Source organism: Labrus mixtus, chromosome 6 (assembly GCF_963584025.1).
Source record: "Labrus mixtus chromosome 6, fLabMix1.1, whole genome shotgun sequence".
NCBI classification, from domain to species: Eukaryota; Metazoa; Chordata; class Actinopteri; order Labriformes; family Labridae; genus Labrus; species Labrus mixtus.
Window position 1 is genome coordinate 23,217,047 of NC_083617.1, and position 15,299 is coordinate 23,232,345.

Below are 15,299 nucleotides of genomic sequence, written 5' to 3' on the forward strand. Positions count from 1 at the left end.
CAGTTCCAAATTAACAAGGCCATTGTCATTATAATTTGTGGTGACACTATTTTTTTAAAGTTATTTTGCAGTACAGTATACATTTTTGCAACACAGTACCAGATGAGACCAGCTTACCTGAAATCATGTTAATCACTGTCTTTCCTTTCTTGCCTTTTTTCCGTAGATAACAGAAAAGTACCACCACAAAGAGGTCTCAGCCTATCTGCTGGAGAAGAAGGGAGATTTTCAAGGAGCGTTTTCTGTCTTGTTGGGGGTAACTAAATACCCTAAAAACTGAAAGATTGATCAAGGGCTTCAAGGCTCTAAAACAGAAGCAAAACACACACACACACACACACACACACACACACACACACACACACACACACACACACACACACACACATATATATATATACTCAATTTCAACTTGGCTCTTTTAAAGCTGTTAAAGTGTAAATGTGCTAATGACAGACATTCTCATCTCTTCAAAGTTATTGAAAGAAAAACTGAGTCTCCTCACGACTGAGATTGAAAGAGGAGTTAATGGAGAAGATGAAAGTCTAAATGAAGAGAAGGAAGACAGCAAATCCACGCTGACAATAGTAAAGGATTCTCTTGACAACATCATAGACTTGTGTAATCATAGCTCTGAGAACCTTTACCAGCAACAAAGAGAGGTATTGTGACTGCACATATTTGGGGGATAAGGGGTTTTGTTATTGATTGTTTATTTTTTTATACTTTTTAGTTTGATAGTTTTGAAAAGATTCATAGTGTGTCAGATCAAGCATGCATACATTTACATATGATTTGGATAGAAATGATATGTAAACATAAGTACATTTCTACACAGACATGGATATACTTCTGGTAGCTCATCCTAATACAGAAAAGAAAAAAAGACATGAACGGAGAAAAAGAAGAGGGAAAGGTGAAGGAAATAAACAAAACAGACAAACACAAAAATTGATAAAAGTAGAATAATAAAATGAATGGGCCTTGGTTTGTTCTACTCTAATAGTGTTTTTTTTTTTTTCGTTTTTTTCTTTGTGTTCGTCACCATCTGTTTGTGGCTTAAGTCCAATGCTCAAGTACACAAAAATCTTGGTTTATCTACACCCCCCCTCCCCTATTTTAAATCAGTATTTGGTCACTTCTTCCATCGTGACTCAAAGATGTCACCTAAATTCCTTATCCTATGTGTCTTTTTCTCCATGGTATACATTTCATTATTTTTTATTTTTTCCTTTTCATTATTTGTGTTGTAGTTGGTTTCAGCCAGTTCTTAGTTAATTGTTTGATTTCTGTTATTCTTAAGATTCTATACAGGTATTTTTCTGAAGTGAGGGACAGTCCATGATTATTTATTCATTGCTTTTTTGTTACAGGTCCTGTGGTTTCCACTTCTGGAGACAATGATGTTTTCCCAGAAAGAAGTGAAGGGGCTTGGTTCTATACACACATTTGAGGGTAATGCATTCACACAAATAACTTTATAAATAACAAATAAATAATTGCTGTACATGTGATCAATGAGGTTAAAAACATTTACTGTACTGTAAAGAGAGCTTGAAAGTCAGTCGCGCAATGCATTATGGGATCGTTGCAGTGAGTTTCGAGAGGGGCTCCTGCGCGCTCGTCGGAGAAGAATAGACTGGAGCTCTATTCTATGCAAATGAGTCCAGGGCCCGCCCGAAATAGCCTTGCATTCATACCCGATCAGGTGCATTCATTTTTAATTTTTATTTACAACTTGGCTGTCAAGAGTGGGTGGAGAGGTCCAGGAAAAAAACGGAACACCCCCACTATTCACTACTCTCTGAAAAGCTTAAAGCTTGTAAGACTGCATCTATGGTGGGAGATAGAATTGATAACTACTACAGCAATTTCTAAGAATCTGCTCGAGTTATGGAGAGCAGTGTGACATAGTATAACAGCAAGAACAACGTTGTCATGATAGTAAAAGCCAAGGACGATCGAAAGCAAAATTTTCCTTCATTTTTTATCTCTGATCAAGCCCTGAGTGTGGTGGATAAAGTCAAATATCTGGGACATATTATCAGGAATGACTTGAGTGATGATGATAATGTGCAGCGTCATTGCTGCAAACTGTACGCTCAAGCTAATATGCTGACACGCAAATTTTGAATGTGCACAGACAATGTTAAAACTGAGCTGTTTAGAGCTTACTATACTCAACTGCATACTGCCCACTTGTGGTGCAATTATAGTAAAGCTAAAATGAAAAAGTTATAGGTGGCATATAATGATGCATTCAGAATATTTCAAGCATGAACAGAAGTACTACTTATCACAAAAGAAGTAAAATAATAATAAAAAGAAAAAAACTTATTTATTATTATTTATCTTCACTTTTAATATTTCGCAGTAAATTATTAGTTGACAAGTATGAGCTTAATGCTCCTTAAATATTGCTGGTCAATTAAGACATGAAAAAAAACTATACAGACTATATATACATTGCAATCATGATTTATAAAGTCATTAAGTAGAGTTTAATATTTTGTCACCACCTTGAATCGTTTGACGAGGCTTTTTTGAGAATCAATAGAAAATGATATACATTTAATTTGTGTGTTTCAGTGCTGAGGGAGCTGACGATGAAAGTTCTTAACTGCATGAGCAGCTTTATTTCTCTTCCGGCCATCATCCAACGGATTCTCCAGGTGAGTATTTATTTATATGTTGTGGCCTTTCTTAAGCTTCCCTCTTGAAGTAATGGGTGTATCCTTCCCAACTAATGAATATTTATTTAAAAATGTGCAAATATCTCCTCCCCTCCAAATAGCTGTATATTCTTTTTACAAAAACATCAGGTTATTATAAATATTCCTGGTTGTGTAAATGGGTAAAGGACAAGAAAAAAGACAAGGTGGCTCTGAATTTGGCACATTAAACAATTCCAGCCAATCTGAAACATGTAGTATTCCTGCACTGCATCCCAAACTCTTCCTACGATGAACATATCTACACAACTATACCCATGAAAGTAACTTCCTCTATTGAGACTTACAAACTCTTAAGTAACATTATTCTGTTTGTTCACAGAATAGTCATTCTGATCCTCCATTCATCTCTCTAGCTCGCCAGTGCTTTCTGCTAATGCGTCTCTTTTAAGAACATAAACACATGTCTGACGTACTTGTAGTCGATTCTGGTGCATTGTCTCCCACAGAACCAGTTTACTGGCTGGGAGCAGCCTGTGTCTTTGGCAATGACATGCCAGCTTCAACCTCGTAGATGCTATTTCGCCACTCTCCCTACGCAACCTCCCATATAGGTCCTCGATGGTGATGGTGGTTGTGGTGGTGGTGGTGGTGGTGACACGCCCATCTCGCTTAATATTCAAAGATACACACAGCATTCTGGTGCAGTATCCATCCAGGGACTTCTGCAGCGTGGGCTTAAATGTCAAACATTTACATCCCAATAGGAAAACGTACTCCACATCGTACACATCTCCACATCAGAAGCTGAGCTTTGTATTTAGGAGGAAGTTGGACTTACACACTGGTCATACCATTCAAAGCCTTCCATGCCTGAGCCTCCCCCACTTTAATGTTCTGTTTTTTTGACAAGCTCATCTATGACCCAAGGTAAAGTCCTTGACCTGTTTCAGTATATCATCAACTGTTGCCACCTAGAGGTGGATGGTGAGATTGTGATTGATTTTCTTGTCATTAAGCCTGAGACCAACCTGGACACATTCTGGACAGAAGTTCAGCTCCGTCATGAAGCAGGCGGATTTCGTCTGCAAAGTTCAGGCCCTTTTGATTAATGCATGCTGTGACAGCCGTTATGGTTTCTATTTGTAGTTTTAATGTTCTGGAGTGGATTCTGTGGGTTTTCTCATTAAAATTACGATTGTCCAAATGAGTGAATTCAACTCTTGAAATCCAGAAACTAAATAACTGTGAACACTTCCAGGTGTAACTTCCATAACGTTCCACAGAGCTGTTTAAAAAACGTCACCATTGTGCTGACCTTTACATGACACCTCATAACAGCCGACAAGAGCCTATGTTGAAAGGAGTTGTCTCCTCCTGTTCTGATGGCCAATTGCATGTGACTGTGCCAATTACTGACATTTCTTGTAGCCAATGAAATCTGAAGATGATCAGATTGTTCATTATCAAGTCACTTTTGCTGTTCTTTATGTTAATACAAATACAATGTTATATCTTGTGAGAGGGTTCAGTACTGAGATTTTGGTAGACAACCATTCCTGCATAGCCTCCCAAAATGTAATTTATTCAGGTAAAACAACCATGGTAATATCAGTTTAAGTGTGTGTGACGTCACGGTAAAGCTATAAATAGACATCATAGTAACAGTGGAAACAAATGCCGCTACTCCACATGCAAATCGTTTGCAAACAACCAGCTGTAGGCGCTCATTTATGGTCCATTTTGTCATTTTAAGCTTGAATTTGAAAGTATGGTACATTTTAAATTTGAACTAACAGTATAGAACCTAAAACATCTGATGGTTATTATAAAGAGTTACATAAGATTTTTTCAAAAACGTTTTACCAAAAGAATGATTTATGTTCATGCATGATGATACACTGCTTGGTTGCTCATTTCATGCATTCCAAATAGGCCAGATGCGCAATTTGTGTTCTGTGCTCTCTCCTGGAGTCGAATGTGACAAATTTCTTTTGACATTACATGAGAATCTGTCTGCCTTTTTTGTCTTCTAGGACCCTGTTTATGGGACAGGAAAACTGGCAGAAATCCAAGGTCTCATACTGAGTATGCTGGACACTTTTAACTACGAACAGGTAAACAGAAAAAACATGTGCGTGCATGCGCGTGTATTGTGCGTGTGAGTAATCTCCTCCAAAAATATATCCTCAGAAAGCTGCTAAGCAGTGTCTGTTAGAGTTACCCCACACTGCCTCATCTATGTGAAGGCTGTTATATTCCCTTCTCCTTGAATGGTTATACAAAAGAAAATGGACTTGAGCTTTTAAAGGGCTTTTGTTGTCTTCTGATTACTTGTCCTTTTACACACCTACCCATTCACACCACATTCACACACTGATGGCAGAGGCTGCTTTGTAAAGCATCCATCAGTATTAACTAATCCCATTCATACACATTTAGGGCGCGGTCACACTGGCCATCCGTACCGGGCCCAAGCACGCTTCAACCCTAAAGTCCACTTCGTTTGGCCAGTTTGACCTCTCCTTTGACACACTTAGGAGAGGTGTGCTTCGGCACGGTACACTTCATGCACAAGCACAAGCACGCGGGTACACAACGCTGACAGCCTTCATTATGGAGGAATCCAGAGTTTCATGTCTGTATCAGACTAACATGACTCAATGTAAGACACAAAGTAGCTGTCATGTTGTCTGTGTTGTTCTCCGATGTGCGGCCGCTAACTTGGGCTCGCAGCTGTTTTATTTTAAAATGTATTTATGTCTGTGTCTGATAAAAAATGGCTTAAATTAAGCCGCCGAGTCCGCCTGTTTGTCAACTGAGCACGCTTCATAATAACATAAAGCATGCATGCGTTGTATTACGAAGTCATGTACAAGAGGTAATCGTGCTTAAGCAGTCCTGTGTAGTGTGACCGCTGGCGGTGCCAGCGTGGGATTGGCGCAGCGGGAGGCCTAGCGTGTTGAGTACGGCACGGTACAGATGGCCAGTGTGACCGCGCCCTTATAAACCACCAAGCAGCGGGAGCAATTTGGGGTTAAGTGTCTTGCCCAAAGGCACATCAACATGTGGCTGCAGGAGCTGGGGATCCAACCCCCGACCTTCCGGTTGAGAGATGACTGAGTCTACCAGCTGAGCCACTTTCACCTGCTCTTTTGTAATATAATATAACAGTGTGTAATCTTTAACAATCTTTTTGCAGTATCTTGTGATCATGGCCGTAACCAGCTATGAAGATACAGAGGTCTGGACCTCGGAAATTCTTTTTTAAACAAGACAGTAAAAATTGTTGATATGATCACTGCTGGCAAATTTCTTAAAGTATGTGCAGATGAGTTATGTGACATTTTTACACATCTTTTGAACTTGTCACTTACTGTGCACAAGGTCCCCAAACTGTGGAAAGATTCAATTGTTGTACCTGTGGCTAAAAATAAATCTCACAGAGCTAAATGGTCTGTGGCTCTGACTTCAGTCACAATGAAGACTTTCGAACAATTGGACAAAAGAGTTCTGACCAATCATATTCAGGGCCTGCTTGACCTGATGCTATTTTCCATATCAGGTAAATAGAGGGGTGGATGATACTACTATTACTTTATTTAATTATTTATACAAACATCTTGAGGGTACAAAAACACATGCGAGGCTTTTATTTGTAGATTTCTCCTCAGCTTTTAATACAATCCAACCCCACATTTTAGCAAATAAACTGCTGTCCACTTTTAACCTTCATGCTGGGTTGGTGAAATGGGTCTTGGGCCCTAGGCAGTCAGGGCGAATGGTGCTCTGTCCGAGAAGCGGTTGTCATCCACAGGCTCACCCCAGGGGTGTGTCCTGCCCCCTTTATTGTGTATTTTCTATACAAATGACTGCAGGGCAGCGCCTATAACAACAGGCATCTACTGAAGTTTGCGGACGACACTGTTTCAGTCTGCTCCAGGACGGCGAGGTCGATCATCTGCTGTGGATTCAAGTTTTTTCCATAACTCTGCAAACTGTGTCACCAACAGTGTTGAACTTTGCAAGTGGGCCCGTCATCCTTCACACAGTCCGCCTCAGTGGCCAGGCTATTTGTTTTGTTTTGTTTTTCCATTGCATTCTGTGCAGTGGGCAATGAATGCTTGCCAATCAGAGTGTGTTCGAGACAGTCATGAAAAATCTATCAGAATACCGAAAATGGCTACAAATGAGAGGGAATTTAATATTTCCAAAGAACAATGTTGAACATTTATAGTTACTTTTTGTTAAACTCTCTTGGCACACGTGCCTAAGGAAGTGTTAGGTAGACTAGAAAGGTGTCACACAGTTGCATTATTCTTACCATGAATAGGCAAGAAGCAGTATTTGAACCACAATTCTCATCACAGGGCTGTAAGCTGGAATTTGTCTGGGACCCAAGTGCTACATACATTTAGCTACTTCCACAGTACAATCTATCACTGTGTCATTGATTAAAATGTTATATATCTTTATAACTTTAAGATTCTTATGCTATAAAGGTTGTTTTTTTGTTGTTAAAATATGCAAACAAAGTTAAAAAGCCCTTTTCAATGCATTATGAATTCATTGTTAATTGACACAGTACATGCACAGACTTACCTTCAATATATTTTTTTTCTTTTTAGACTCTACTTGAAACAACCACCAGTCTGTTGAACCAGGACCTTCACTGGTCTCTGGCTCACCTGCATGCTGCAGTCACAAAGGGACTCCACCCACGACAGGACTACTGTTACATATGCTTCCAGCAGTACAAAAGGAGGCAGGACTCAGTTGAGGAGATCATTGTGTTTAGGTATTATAAACTGGCGTATACATACATATGGCAGTAAGTTGACTAGCACATTAGAGGTGTAAGCTTGAGTCTACCTAATTAGGTTCACACTTACTTCAGTCTTACTTTAATGGTCCCTGAATGACGTCTTCCTTCACCATGCGGTGAATTGTTTCTTGAGCTGTGTTAGAAGTAGCGCCACTTGAAATGATGCCTCCATTGCTGCCTTTTTCTTCAGCCTGTTCACCTTTTCAGTATGTAGTGTGCTGCCTGCAGGGAAGTCTGATGCTAATTTACAATGAATTTAAGTGTTATATCGCTCAGTGTTGCGTCTATAGCCACTGGTACCACACACTTTTCCTTCACATGTGAAAAAAACAATTCTCTTTCCCACTCCCTTTTTTGGTATGGCCACCTTCGTTGTCCATCATAAATCTGGTTAAAAAGGCTTGCCTATAGCACAGATCTCCTCGCTTTAGCTCAGCTACTCTACAGCACAACAGACTCGACCTGTAGATGGAGGTTGCTGCTACATTGCTGTGATTGGTTAGGATCTGGCGTTGACAAACTTGACAGGAGCATTACCTTTTTATCAAAAATAGCAGAGAAAGCCAGATTGATTACAAGATTCAAAAAGATGTCGCCTACAACAGAGAAATACAAGGTGAAGAAGATACAATGTTGTCCAATTCCACAGTTTATCTTTTCTTCTTCTCCCCTCAGTAAAATGTGTATACACTAACATCAAATTAATGAGACTTCTGAGAGAGTTACTCCTCCAGCGTCTGTGATTGGAGCAGCATCCCTAGCATCAGTCTGTTGTCAACAGCAACAGTCTGCTATAGAATTATAGTAGACCTTAAGATGGTGTAATGGACCAATCTGAGTCCAGAATGTAATACAAGTATTGGAAGTAAGGTATAATACATGGTGAGCAGGTTGGTAGAGGAATGGAACAATGAAAGAGTAAGTTGAACCCTGAGCCTGAAGGTTATACTTCTTGCTACATTGCTCATTTATTTTGTCCAGTGTGTTTTGAAACATCTTTTCTTTTTTTTTTTCTTTTTTTACATGTTTCCTATACTCACCTGTCTACGGGCAAATTAAATTTGTATGTTTAAGACAACCAATTTATTCTTGCTATAATTTTAAAACACACAACATACAAGCGCCAACATGCTTTTGTGTGTATCTTGTCAGCTGTGGTCACCTGTACCACTTTCAGTGCCTGCAGCAGAAGGATTGTGAAGGGGCGGTCTGTGCTTCAGAGCAGCAACAGAGTTGGAGCTGCTACAAATGTTCCTCCAGCCAAGGAGGAAGGGGTGGGCCTTTCACCGAACCAAAAAGACTTCCCAGTACATCCCTGGCACAGGTGAGTGGGTTTGTGCTTTCAAAAAATATTAGAAAAGATTGGTGACTTCTGGTCCTGTGATGCACGAGGTAGCAGCCTATAACCTCTGCTGCACAACTTGCACGATATAATCTTCCAATAACTTTACAACAAACAACTAATGTTTAAATATGAACAGAATCTGAAACAGGGCAGCTGTAGGTCAGTGGTAGTTGTCTATTAACCAGAAGGTCAGGGTTAAATCCCCAGCTCCTGCAGCCACGTGTTCAATGTGTCCTGGGGCAAGACACTTAACCCCAAGTTCATCGGCGGCATGTGGATGTGTATGAATCTGATTACTTAATACTGATGGACACTTCACACAGCAACCTCAGCCATCAGTGTATGAATGAGTATAAATGGGTAGGTGTGACCTGCGGTGTATGTATATGCACTTTGAATAGTCAGAACACTAGAAAAGCGCTATACAAGGTCAAGGAGGAATCCGGAGTTGCTGCTCAAGCTAACTGAGCTATCTCAAATCAAATCCATGAGAAGGCGGAAAGAGGGGCCTTGGTAATTAAGCAGAAGATGAAAGATTTAGGTATGGAGAACAAAGAAGCAACATCACTCACATATGGGTGAACAAAATTGAACATTCCATGTAAAATAGTGGATGGAAAAAACGGAGTTGAGAATTAAGGAAGTGGACTGAGAAATCACCAGGGATGCTTGAAGTCAGTTTCAGTAGGGGGTGCTGAGAGAATTCATTTTCTACAATGACGTCATACTATGTGCTGCACAAAAGCACATTTTATACATTAACTGTAATATTCAGTATTATTAATACTTAACAGCTGCTGTTCATACTGATTTAAGAACATTTTACACATCAACAGACATCAAACCTCACACTGAAAGTTCAGACGTGGTCTATTATCAGTAAGGGCGACGATTGGATCCGCAGACTTATGCACACTCAACTCACGTTGGAGTAGTTTGCACATCATTAGTTCATAGAGACTGCAGCCTGCAGTGTTGTAAAGTGTGTTGTTCACACACTTCACCAGTAAACTGAGTTAAATTAGAGCAGATGATCAATTGAAGTTTTTGTTTCTCCTGTGGCAAAGAGTAAAGTCGTAATCCTGCAGCCAACAGTTGAACGTCAGGAGTAATGACACAATCCTTGGTTGGTCCATTTTCTTGATGCATTTAATTATAATTTGTATTTTCTATCTCCCCTAACAAATCATTCTAGAATGATTATTTTCAAATTCCAGGTTTTTTTCATATCGCAATATATATCACAGGAAAAAAAATTGCAATGTCAGTCTTTACCAATATCGTGCAGCCCTAATATGAGGTATTTTAAGGATTAGATCTCTGAAGGTAACAGTCTGTAGTCCGGCTTGCAGATGGTGGAGCAGGCGGTGATTTAGCCTTAATCAAGCCGGCTGTTTGTATGGAGTGTCTCCTCCTCTGTCTGTCGAGCTAACGTGAGCAGCACCTGGATCTCTGACAGTTTTCCTCACTGCTATATTCTTGTCGTTTAACTTGAGCAGGGAACGCTCACGTCTGAATGATCTCTTGCCTGCGTTTGTTAAATGTGCGCAGCATTCTTTCTCCCAGGATGCTTCTGTGATGACGTGTAACCTCGCCTATTTTTTGTCGGCTTTTTCACATAAAGTAACGAGTGCTTTTAAATGTCACTAACTATAATGAAGTTATTGAATCTGGAAAGTAACTAATTTGTTACTTATTACCCCAAATAGTAGTGGTGTTAGTTACTTCGGGACTTAGTCCAAACACTGAACCTAACACAGCCCTCTTATTCTCTTTCTCAGACTTGTGTTACATCAGTGCATCATGATGCAGGATCAGAGGCTCACGGGAAAAAGGTAGGTTTTTTAACATCCCAGACATCCCCTGTTTTCATTCAAGCCTTCACTCTGAAACCCTCAAGGATAGTTCAAGTTCATTGCAAACATATCTACTTAAAGGAAAAAGTGAATTTGAAATTCACTTTTTCTTGTGGTTTATCAAACAACTGTTGCTCCAACAATTCCTGTACAAGTACTTTGAAAATAGGATTCAGAATGTAATGATGCCAAAATTTCCCTGAATGTTTTATTTGAATATTTTCAACTACATACAGGAAGTTTGATAGCAAACATCCAGTGGTGGGGCCCACTTGACTCCAACCAAGAATCCAATAGAAGCCTAATCAAACAGCAGTAGCTGCAGTTTTGCTGTATTGTTCATTCCTTTTCTGCTTTTCATGTAGCACAGCATTTTTGCACCTGTTGAGTTAGACAAAGTATGATAACAGAATCAGCTTAATTAATGTTTTTTTTATTGTTTTAAATAATTTTTGCTTTGTTTGTGCCCAGGTGTTTGTTGAGGCAACGTTGAGCCTTCAGCAGGAACAGTCCTGGGATCAATTGAGCAGCTTATATAGAGGACCATCCAGGGTATGAAATATTTTATTTGTTATTTTCCAGATAACTATAAAATAAATAATTTGCTGCCTGTGACCCAAACATACTGTGAAGAAGTATTTGGGCCATATTTTAACAACAACATGGTCAATAGCCAATTGAGAAAAGTGGGCACGACCAACCTACATGTTGTTAGTTAAGTGACGCACAATCTTGGCACTAATTTAAGTGCAAAATGCTAAGAGGTTTGATGAAGGGGCTTGATGTGTTTTTTTGTAGAGTAACATGAACCGAACCAATCAGAGTGTCAGCTATCAATGAGCGATGAGCGGTTACCTATCTTATGACATCACCAGATTGGCCTCATTCTGAAAGGATAAAAGAGATGTCGGACAGGGGAAACAAAGGTTGCTGCCTCCCTGCACGATGTCCCTCTGAGGAAAACTAATGAAATGTATCAGCAAATGCATTGATATTTAATAGAGAGGTATTTCTGATGCACCCACTTAATAGCACACTGGGGCATGGACTTGATTAAGATATTAAGATGATGATGATAATATACATGCGAGGTGAGGCAGCAACGAGTTGTGCCTCATCCCAGATTGCGCAATCCCTCGCAAACTGGGTCGAGCGTATGCCTTTTGCTTTCTTACTGTTTGTCACCAATGTAATTTTTGTACACACTTTTATTATACGTCCTCATTTTCCACAGAATAAGTAATGTATTTCACGTGTGTTTATAACATATTTAGTCTAATTTGACATAAAACCGCACTGGAAAAGCATGTGAGGCAGCCAGTACCTCTGCCTCAACTGAAGGGGGCATGCGTCAGGTTGCTTGCGGCTCATAAGAGTTTATGCTTGGTTTGATGTTGCTCCTCTTCTATGTAGAATTTTTATTTGAAAATTTCGCTCTGATTGCAAAAATGGAAGAGGAAGATTTTATATCTGAGCTTAAAGATTTCTCAAAACTGGACTTTCAATCAAAACGTGAAGTGATAAATAATGGAAGACTTTTAAAAAACTAAAAGAATATAATGAGGACTTTCACAACAAAGTCACGGATATTTTAGTCCAGAAGGATAGGTGAATGTACTTTGTTTACATTCCCCAGAGATATGGGTCAATATTGACCATTGTGCTTTTTTTTTTTCATGTATTTACAACTTTTGTTTGCAACTGTCCAAACTATTTTGTAACGTGCTGTCAACACGTTTCAAATTGAAATTCAAATTGAGCATATCATTTTCCAGACATAATACAATTTTCCCAGTTGCAAAATTTGACATGTTGTATTTGTTTTATTTTCTATCCAACAATATATCAGTATTGATAATGAAGGTGAGAATCCTGTCAAAACCGCTGTGCAGGTGTTTTAGATGTTACATTTAAGTGGAAATTAAAGAGGCTTATGGGGCAATGGGAATCTATTATGATACTTGTCAGTATGCACTCAAAAAAAGGGCTATACATTTATCAAAAACTTCTTGATAACATTGTCACCAGTAAGAACATTGATTTAAATTTAGTTTTGTTTTTTGGGTTACATTCACAAAAGATCTTGATAACCTTCAGTTTGTGTATTTGTGTATCTGTGTCCAAACTTAAAGACAATGTATAATTTTGTAATTGTTCTTTTTTTCTTGCTCTTTTTTACCAGTTGTCCATCCTTTCAGAACTCTCCTACTACCATAGTAATGAGAAGACAGGGCTCATTATCCCAGGCCAACCAGGAGCTGAAAACTTCCAACTTAAACTTTCTCCTCCGCCTCTGTTGGAAGAGTAGCGCCTGTCTTGTCGAGAATCGATTTCACCTTATTTGTCTTGACTGAAGTGAAACTGCATGTTTCAACTGTATAACTGTAAAAATGTTTTATGTTTAACAAAATCAACATTTGATTAGAAGTCTTAGTTGAGCCTCAATTTAATTTTACATTGTTTATTTTTCACTTGTTATGTTTATGCTAGTTGAACATATGGCTTTACCAATTAATGATGGTATGATGAAAGAAGAGAGAAATTGTACTCAATTTTGTTAAGCAAGTAGTGTAAGTGATATTCTATCTATAATAAGATACTTTCACTGCTATATTTTAATGATGTAATTATGAAACAATGACCAAATTCTTTATATGAAATGTAAAAGCTTAATGATGTAACAATGGGAAATATTAGCAGTGCCTAACCTTTGGTGACTGAAGATGTTCATCTCCATCTAGAGAGTTATTTTTCTTTATTTGGATCAAACAATTAAATTGCACATCGCAGAACAGGAGAAATTGTTTTAATCCTTATTATTCCTCATGATTCAAAACAATCCTAGGGAGAAAATTCTTTTGGGTTTGGATGCAAAAAAAACTGTTGGTTGAGTATTTTGTCATTAAAAAATGTGTTTTGTACTATGTGTGCTTACTTAACTTCATCTAGTCACAGCAACATATCATTGTAATGATGAATTATCAGTATTGAACAATACAAGATATTTAACAAGTCCTGTTAAAAAAAGAGCTATTTGAAATTAAAAATAATTCTACAAATAGACAATATTCAAAGAAAGTACTGAAGCACACAAATCACTTAAGGTGCTTCAGTAATCACCATATTCATTAAGGTGGACTAACGTTTCAAAGCACTGCATCACAAAAACAGGGATTACTTGTCTCAGTCACAAGATGGATGGTAAGGCCCACACGATTATAATTCATGCAGTGTAAACTTCTTTCTTTTTTTCACATCGTTAAGGAGCACTTCCTCTGTGGACATTAAAATAATGAATAACATTTTTTTAATCAATCTAATTTGGGGGGTTTCAAGTTCTCAAATGCCAGAAAGTTCTTCTCTGAACAACTTGTAGTGCCTTTTTTTTATAACAAAACACAAATAAAAACCAATGAATTGGCTGGGTTATGGTGGTGAAAGGGATTTTTGGTTGATAAGAGGCTAACTAATTATGCCCTACAACTACAACGATTTTAAAGAACTATCCTACTTCAACTTTGACCACAGCAGCATTGCATGGTTGAGGCCTTGTTGCAGAGTTGTCTCACAGAGGGACATTTTTTGGTGGGGTCAAGTCATTTGCTTTGGCTCCTGTCTGGCCATGTAGCTCTCAAACAGGTACAGGCAGGTGATGGAGACAAGAAGGGATGGTCAAACGCTTCCAACTTGGTAGAAGAGTATCTGAACTTCTAACGGTCTATCCTTCAAAAACAAAAATCTTTACTAACGTTTTCTGATTGACTCAAAAGAAAGTTGTTTGAGCAGTGTAAAATGTGTCTTCTAAAAATAAGCAAGAGAATAATTAACATTGAATATCTTACTTTTTGAAGAGAATGATTAAAGTCAAACAAAACATTTTAAAAGAATAGGCTGTGGCCCTCAGTGGCTAATAACATATTATTTAGTAGGTTATATACAGTATATATGGCATGTCATTAAATAAATAATATATTTGTAAAAAAAACTGAAACTGCATGGAAGTCTAAATGTATTGAACGAAAGTCTGATTATATGAAATGGAAATCTGATAATATGGAATAGAAGTCTGAATACATTGAGAAGGCCGAATATATGGAATAAAAGTCTATTGAATGAAAGCTGAATTAAATTATCAGAATCCACCATTTCTAATTGTATTGTCATGAAAGGGACACCCTGCTGAATTTGCTGCTTTTACCAAATAGAAAAAACCTTTGCATATCTACTTCATAAGACATGCTTAGGAGAGTAGCTTGTTCGAAAACATAAAGGTACGCACTCTGTCTAACTTGCAAACAAACCTTTATTGCCTACACATCTGTACTAGATCTTCATCAGGCAAACAGTTTGGTAAAATAGGCAGGACATCTTAATAGGAAGTGGCTACAAGCCTGCAACCATTGACCAAAAGCCCACTGCTTAAAAAAAGCAATGCTTTGACTCAAAGCACAGACACATATGCCTCACTGGAACCAAGTACCTTAATCTGAGAAGGAAGATGCAGCATGTAATGCTGTTTAGGTGAATATTTGCATCCGGAAACAGTTTTGAGATTTGAGAAATTTTGAGATGTTGCTCTATTAATTATATATATATATTTT

The 15,299-nt window shown here is 38.4% G+C and overlaps 1 protein-coding gene across 2 annotated transcripts in view; it reads left to right on the plus strand.

Annotated features, from left to right (window-relative positions):
- The window catches only part of vps8 (VPS8 subunit of CORVET complex), a 48,543-nt gene extending 34,924 nt beyond the window's left edge, over positions 1-13,619 (plus strand). For both annotated transcript variants that reach the window (XM_061040573.1, XM_061040574.1), the window contains exons 36-45: positions 167-256; positions 477-662; positions 1,374-1,455; positions 2,590-2,672; positions 4,709-4,789; positions 7,301-7,470; positions 8,650-8,821; positions 10,624-10,677; positions 11,170-11,250; positions 12,881-13,619. In XM_061040573.1, coding sequence (XP_060896556.1) covers positions 167-256; positions 477-662; positions 1,374-1,455; positions 2,590-2,672; positions 4,709-4,789; positions 7,301-7,470; positions 8,650-8,821; positions 10,624-10,677; positions 11,170-11,250; positions 12,881-13,006 — 1,125 coding nt within the window. In that variant the 3' untranslated portion in view covers positions 13,007-13,619. The remainder of the gene's footprint in view (positions 1-166; positions 257-476; positions 663-1,373; positions 1,456-2,589; positions 2,673-4,708; positions 4,790-7,300; positions 7,471-8,649; positions 8,822-10,623; positions 10,678-11,169; positions 11,251-12,880) is intronic.
- The last annotated feature ends 1,680 nt before the right edge of the window (positions 13,620-15,299 follow it).